This window comes from Alexandromys fortis, unplaced genomic scaffold (assembly GCF_014885135.2).
Source record: "Alexandromys fortis isolate MF-2015 unplaced genomic scaffold, M_Fortis_MF-2015_v1.1 scaffold_221, whole genome shotgun sequence".
NCBI classification, from domain to species: domain Eukaryota; kingdom Metazoa; phylum Chordata; class Mammalia; order Rodentia; family Cricetidae; genus Alexandromys; species Alexandromys fortis.
The window spans coordinates 464,047-471,685 of record NW_026068096.1 but is presented as its reverse complement, the minus strand read 5'-3'; the positions used below and the strand labels follow the sequence as shown (position 1 = coordinate 471,685).

General features: G+C 61.5%; 1 protein-coding gene across 1 annotated transcript; it reads left to right on the top strand.

Annotated features, from left to right (window-relative positions):
• The first annotated feature begins 640 nt into the window (after positions 1-640).
• Positions 641-6,144, top strand: Cactin (cactin, spliceosome C complex subunit). Its single transcript, XM_050123453.1, has 9 exons — positions 641-851; positions 2,013-2,457; positions 2,966-3,207; positions 3,547-3,709; positions 3,861-3,975; positions 4,240-4,432; positions 4,818-4,937; positions 5,025-5,302; positions 5,390-6,144. The coding sequence occupies exons 1-9, from the start codon at positions 667-669 to the stop codon at positions 5,878-5,880; spliced, it is 2,232 nt and encodes a 743-aa protein (XP_049979410.1). The 5' UTR covers positions 641-666; the 3' UTR covers positions 5,881-6,144.
• Positions 6,145-7,639: the final 1,495 nt, after the last annotated feature.

The following is a 7,639-nucleotide window of genomic DNA, read 5'->3' as shown; positions in this document are numbered from 1 at the left end:
CGGAGCTTCGGGACGTCACGGTTTAGGGCAACCCAGCCCCCCTAAGTCCCGCCCACGTAAGCCACGCCCGCCCTTCGCGTTCTCCTTCCGAGTGGGGCGGGGCAGTCTGGATTCAGCGGTCCCGCCCTGAGATCCACGTCCGACTGTGTCGCGTCCTAGGCCCCGCCGACCGAGGCTCCTGACTCCCAACGAACTCCACTTCCGCCCGTACCCACTCGCCCTCAGATCCACGGCTGTCAATCTAGCCCGCCAGGCCCCGCCCACCCGGTCCGCTTTTCTCCCATGACCTCTTCGCCGTTCCGCCCAGGCTCCGCCCACTCGGACGCCTCTTCCGCCCTGCAACCGCCTCCCTGTGCACCAGCACTGATTTCCCAGGCTCCCTAGGGTACGAGGACCTCCTCGGGCCAGTCTCTCTCACCGCCTGAATGGAGATTCGCCCCGCTTGGCCTGACAGCGACCCTGTTGGAGTCTTTCATCCGTGCCAAACTTGAGAAGTCAAGAGATACCCGGGTTGTGGCGTTTCTGGGATTCAGGGCAGAGGGATTAAGGCGCTCTCCGGGAAGAGGCGCACTTTGGTCAGCTCCAAGCGCGCCGCGGCAAAGGAAAGCCCCCGGCGCGCCGTCCCTTGGTTGTTTACGTCTGCGCGTGCGCAGCGCGGACCGCCAAATGGGTCGCGACACTCGCTCACGCTCGCGGTCCGCGGGGCGGAGGAGTCGGAGGCGGCGGAGCCGGAGTCGGCACCGGAGTCGGAGCCGGAGCCGGAGCCGCAGCGGGAGCCATGGACGGAGCAGCCGGCGGCGTCGGGAGCGCGAGAGGCGGCGCGAACGCAGGCGGCGCAGCCGGGGACGCAGGTGAGCGTCCCGGGGGCTGAGGGGCGGCGGCGGCACTCGGAGGCGCAGGCAGGCGGGGCTCTGTGAGTTCGAGGCCAGCCTGGTCTACAGCGCGAGTTCCAGGACAGGCTCCAAGGCTACAGAGAAACTGTCTCAACCCCCCCCCCCCCAACGTTGTGTTTCTCCATAGTTAAGTTATTTTGTTCAGTTGGCGTTACTTTTCCTCAAATGGCTGTAGTTTATCACATTTGACAGAAACTGACCAGGACACTACCCATACAGCACTGGGGTTACAAACAGCCACATCCAACTTCTCTTGTGGTGCTGGGGATTCGAACTCGTGTCCTCAAAATATTACCTGGTGGTGCTTTTTCCTCTTTCATGGTTCCCGGGATGTCAGAGAATCCATCCGCTGGGCCTCATTCCTTCGACCTGTCGTCTCAGCGGGACTCGATGGTACGGTACACACCAGTAACCCCCGCACAGACTGGGGCGTTTTTGGATGGTGACGGCCAGCTTGTGCTGTAGAGGGAGATGCCCCTCCTAGACATAGCAGTGTAAATTACATACCTAAAATAAAACAACCTCCACTTTTCTCTTATTTGATAGGACCACTGTAAGTACTACATCCCACACACACCAAAGCCCAGCCTTGGAGGTGGTCAGCCCCCTTGTCCTCACCCCATTGGCTCCCATGGCTGTCCATGCCCCAGAGCTTTTGTTCATGCTGCTGCTTCTGCCCACATGATCCAACATTGTGAACCCCCCATTCTCTCTGGTTGATACTTGGCTGTGTTAAGAACCAGTGGCACACATTTTTAGTTCCATAACTTCTACTTCCATGAGTTCAAGGTCAGCCAAAGCTACACAAACCTGAAAAGCCTAAAAAAGAAAATGAATACATTTTTCTCACCATCAACCTACAGCTCTCCTACAGTGCTGTCTGTCCAGGCCTGAGACTTGCATGGCTGTGCCATGAGACTTGTGTGGCTGTGCCGTGGGCTGTGCCGTGAGACGTGTGTGGCTGTGCCGTGAAACTTGTGCGGCTGTACCATGCAGGGCAGCCTGGTTTGTGTGGTCAGAGTGATTTGCTGGTTGGGAGACTGCAAGGGCATGTATCTCAGGGTGTCATTGTGACCCCGACACCAATGTGGAGTATACCTTGTTGTGTCCTCCCTGTAGGTCAGATTCGGAAGAAGACCAGCGGCAGAGGTCTGGGAGGCGAAGCCGGAGCCCTCGTCCGCCCCGATGGCATTCACAGGACCAGTCCTCACAGTCTGACTCGGGTGAGGAGCGGGCACGGAGCTCGCGGTCCCCGGGGTCATCAGCATCTAGCTTGGAATCTCGGAAGCGCTCTCGGAGCCCTGGGGCGGCTGCCCTGGCCTTAAGCCAGCAGCAGAGCCTGCAGGAGCGGTTGCGGCTGCGTGAGGAGCGGAAGCAGCAGGAAGAGCTGCTCAAGGCCTTCGAGACCCCAGAGGAGAAGCGTGCACGGCGATTAGCCAAGAAGGAAGCTAAGGAGCGCAAGAAGCGGGAGAAGATGGGCTGGGGTGAGGAGTACATGGGCTACACCAACACCGACAACCCCTTTGGAGACAACAATCTGCTCGGCACCTTCATCTGGAACAAGGTGGGTGCTGCAGCCTCAGCAGCCAGGGGCTGTGATGTCCGGAGACGGACCCTTCCTGCCCACGACCTTTGCACTGCTCTCCCTCCCTGGCTCCTGGAGCCTTAGCCCCCACAGTGTGCCTCCCCAGTACATTGGCTCCCAAGTCGTTGCCTGCCGTGCACCCACGCAGGCTCCAGGGTTAGCTGTGCTGCCAGCCGCTGTCTCTGATCTCTGGGGACGCCCCGCAGGGTACCAAAACGTCCTTATACACTTTGAAAGCATCGGAAAGCACAAGGTTAGGACACAACTCTTAGGTGACATGCGGGGCTCCTGGGACTCTGTCTGGGAGAAGGGCCGACCCCAGGAGCCCTCCTACCATGGACCATGGGGATCCTGGGCAGCTTTGGTCTCAGTCCTGAGGCCCTGCCCATTCCAGCCTGTGAGCACCCACGGCCACCTCTGGGCACTCTGCTGTCCTCCCTCCAACACAGTAGACATGAGGACTGAGTGGGTGTGGCTGCTTCCACAGGCTCTGGAGAAGAAGGGCATCAGCCACCTGGAGGAGAAAGAGCTGAAGGAACGCAACAAGAGGATCCAGGAGGACAACCGGCTGGAGCTGCAGAAGGTGAAGCAGCTGCGGCTGGAGCGCGAGCGTGAGAAGGCCATGCGGGAGCAGGAGCTGGAGCTGCTGCAGCGGGAGAAGGAGGCGGAGCACTTCAAGACCTGGGAGGAGCAAGAGGACAGCTTCCACCTGCGACAGGCCAAGCTGCGGTGCGCCCTCGCAGGCTTCTGTTGCAGACCCTGCCCCTTTTCCCCTGGCTCTGCGGGGTGGGACGTGTACTCCCGAGACAGACCCTCTGCAGTCTGTTAAGACCGTGGTGGGGAGTAGGCTCCAGGGGGCTCATGAGGGCTCACGCAAGGAGTCTGAGCACAGACCTATTTAACTGTGTTGGGGACCCAGCTCAGTCCTGCCATTCTGGTGCTCCTGTTAGCCTGAGGCTGCTTGGCTGGGACCCAGAGTCAACTCTTCCCAGGTCCCAAGAGGATGCCCTAGGGTCATCTTCCATCATGCTGCTGGCCCTGACCCTGCCACCCTATTCTCTCCTGCAGTTCCAAGATCCGCATCCGAGATGGACGAGCTAAACCCATCGACCTGCTGGCCAAATACATCAGCGCAGAGGACGACGACCTGGCCGTGGAGATGCACGAGCCCTACACCTTCCTCAATGGCCTCACGGTGGCGGACATGGAGGACCTGCTGGAGGACATCCAGGTGCCGCCCCTGCCTGCCTCTGCAGCTGTGCCTGCCTCTGCAGCTGTGCCTGCCTCTGCAGCTGTGCCTGCCTCTGCCTACCCCTGCTGCCCCACCCCCATGTCGCCTTGCTCCTCCTCTGATGCTCCTCCCTCACGGCCCCACCCCACAGGTGTACATGGAGCTGGAGCAGGGTAAGAACGTGGACTTCTGGCGGGACATGACAACCATCACGGAAGATGAGATTGCCAAGCTCCGCAAGCTGGAGGCCTCGGGCAAGGGCCCAGGTGAGCAGCCTGAGATGTCTTCCCAGCTGCTCTGAGACCTCCCTGCTAGGGCCCGTGCTTGCTGCTGTCACAGGGCGGCTGAGATCTAAACAGGGTACACTGCTTCCCGGAAGCTGTGCTTCCAGCTGCCCCTCTCCCAGGCAGGCCACCTTCAGGAGGGTGGCAGGCCCATCATCCCCGTCCCGTCCCCGACTGGGGTGGAATGCAGCACCCAGCAGGTGGGCAGGAGGACTCAGGCCCACTCTGAACAGCCCCGTCCTGCAGGTGAGCGCCGGGAGGGGGTCAATGCCTCGGTCAGCTCCGATGTGCAATCGGTGTTCAAGGGGAAGACATACAACCAGCTGCAGGTCATCTTCCAGGGCATCGAGGGCAAGATCCGCGCAGGTGGCCCCAACCTGGACATGGGCTACTGGGAGAGCCTGCTGCAGCAGCTGCGAGCACACATGGCCAGGGCCAGGTGAGGCTCTGTCCCTGCTGGCCTCAACACCCTTCAGAGCCACCAGACCAGTTCACGTCCCCAGGGCCAGTTCCACTAGAGTTGTGAGAAACTGGGCCGACTGTCCCGTCCGTTGTCCCGCCTGCTCCCTCAGTCTGCCCCTGTCTGGCTTGAGAACTGTATATCCGTTCTGGCATGCTTGGCACCATAGTTTAAAAGCACAGTGGCTGCTGGCTGCTGGCTTGCTTTGCTTACTCCAGATGTCCCCAGTCTGAGCAGGCCAGGTCCCCCAGCGCCCCCTGCCTGACTGTTTGGCTAACAGTTGTCCTGAGGCTTGGACTTGGGGCCACTTAAGGAATGTGCCCTGCCTGGGGACTGGGACGGTGACCACCCTCCTGTCCCACAGGCTCCGTGAGCGCCACCAGGATGTTCTGCGGCAAAAGCTGTTCAAGCTGAAGCAGGAGCAGGGGGTGGAGAGCGAACCGCTGTTCCCCATCCTCAAGACCGAGCCCACGGCCACCCACAGGTGAGGGAGGGGCCCGCAGGAGGGGGACGGGGCGTGGGCCCTACCCCCCACATCTGGGTCTCACCCCTCCTCCACTGCCCCATGCAGCCCTGAAGCTGAGGAGCCGGCCCCCAGCCCCGGACCCTCTGCGAACCCCGCAGAAGCCGAGGGAACTCCAGCAGCCACGGAGGCGGAGGTGGATGCAGATGGTGAGGCGGTGCTGATGGAGGAGGACCTGATCCAGCAGAGCCTGGCAGACTATGACGCAGGCCGCTACAGCCCGCGGCTGCTCACACCGCACGAGCTGCCGCTGGACGCGCACGTGCTGGAGCCGCATGAGGACCTGCAGCGCCTACAGCTGTCCCGCCAGCAGCTCCAGGCCACAGGTGGGGCGAGGCAGCCGGGGGAGGGGCAGCCTGAAGGGGGCCGGTGGGGGCCGGGAGCCCCGCGACTGACCCCTCCACCCCCCATAGGCGATGCAAGCGAGAGCGCTGAGGACATCTTCTTCAGGCGTGCGCGGGAGGGCATGGGGCAGGACGAGGCGCAGTTCAGCGTGGAGATGCCGCTGAGTGGGCGCGCCTACCTGTGGGCCGACAAATACCGGCCTCGAAAGCCTCGCTTCTTCAACCGCGTGCACACGGGCTTCGAGTGGAACAAGTACAACCAGACGCACTACGACTTCGACAACCCGCCGCCCAAGATCGTGCAGGGCTACAAGTTCAACATCTTCTACCCTGACCTCATCCGCAAGCGTGCCACGCCGGAGTACTTCCTGGAGGCCTGTGCGGACAACCGCGACTTTGCCATCCTGCGCTTTCACGCCGGGCCGCCCTACGAGGACATCGCCTTCAAGATTGTCAGCCGTGAGTGGGAGTACTCGCACCGCCACGGCTTCCGCTGCCAGTTCGCCAATGGCATCTTCCAGCTGTGGTTCCACTTCAAGCGGTACCGCTACCGCAGGTGACGTCCGCGGGGCAGGGCCGGCCCCGGACACCTCCCAGGGGACAGTGACAGGGACGCCTTCCTCTGCATCTTCTGGGCACCAGTCCCTGCCATTCTGCCGGCCCTGGCCCCCCCAGATCCCAGCCCATCTGGAACAGATTGTAACTGTTTATCTGACAGGACTGCTTTAGGTGGGAAGGATGTCTTGTTTCTGTTTCCACGGACTTGTTCTACCCGCAGCACCCCATGTGGTTTTGATACGTTTAATAGAAAGCTTATTCTAGAATGGCTTAGTGTCTCAGTCACAGCTCGAGGCCGTTGAGTAGACACCACACCCAAGTGTCTCTGGGAGGGTCAGTTCTCAGTCTGTTCCGCCCACCTGAGCCCAAGACCACCCCTTCTGGGAACGTGGTGCTGGCGCCACCCCCAGGTCCTGGTTTGCCTTACTGCATCCCAGATGTACTACCAAGCATTGCCCAGCCCAAGTCCAGGGGCCTCCGGCAGGGGCCTGAGAATGTAGCAGGACCCAGACCTGTCCAAACCAGCCATCCTCACGGTAACACTCAGTGCCCCCCCCCCCAGGTCCTCCAGGCAGCCAGGCCAGGGCATCTGAGCTCGGGAGTTACTTGGATGCATGCATGGCGCACTGTATGCAGTTTCTCTATGTGGACCAAAGGGGTCCGTTCCTTCTGCTACCTGCTCCACGAGATCTCTGGTCTGCTGGTTCTTGTGTGCACAGCCCCAGCAGGGTTCCAGCCTTGGGAGACAGGGAGATAAGGAGACCCTGGGGTACCCTGCCTTGTAGAAGACACTTGGCAGGAGGTCCCGCCCACGGCACTGGATCCGTGGGGGCACCGGGCCTGGCAAGGATCAGACTGACCCCACGGGTGCCCTGGTGTCCCGGAAGCTGTGTCCAGCTCCTGCTCCAGCCTCTTCCTTCCTTTGACTGCATCCAGAGCTAAGAATAGGCACCCCCAGCCCGGCCCGGCCTCAGAGGAAGCCACAGCCACAGGGGGTGCATCCTGAGCCCCCAGCTGCAGCGAGCCTTGAGCATGCCTGTGTGCCAGGAGCCATGCGTGGCCTCCGCACACTTCTCTGCCTCATTTTCCACACGCACGCTGTGCGCTGTGCGCTCCATGCTGTGGGGAGGTGACACAAACAGCAGAGTGTCCAGAGGAAGAAAGGACGTCAGCCCTCCCCGTCAGTCCCATCGCCCCACACCACAGCTCCACAAGGCTCCCCACAAAACCCCAGTCCCTAAACCCTTTTCCCACAGCAATAATTCCTAGCCAAACTTTGGGGCCAGTAAGGACATTGGCTTTGGCTTGGCCCTAACCATAGAAATCTGGGGTAGGAAAGCACTGGGAGAGGACAGAAAGGAGCTACAAGAGGCTTGGAGCCAGCCCCTGACCAGGAAAGAGGCAAGTTAGGGTTCATGGCTGAATAATGGGATGGGCCGGAAGAGCCCCCAGGAGTGAAACCGGAAGGGTAAGGGGCAGGGCATCAGGGAAGGGGCTTCCGGCTGCTGAGAGCCCGGCTGACCTTAGACCGGCTGTGGAACTGGGTGGGTTGGGGTCACGGCTAGGCCGGGCATCCTGGTCCCCACCAAACTGAGGCCAAAGAGGCCCAAGGTCGCCTCCCAGGCCCAGCAATCCGTCCCTTCAGGGCCCGGCTCACTAGACTACACAGCAGAACTTCATGGGCTGGGGGGAGGGGTCCCCAAGTCTGCTCCATCTCTGGGGCAGCATGGGCTGGGGGGAGGGGTCCCCAAGTCTGCTCCA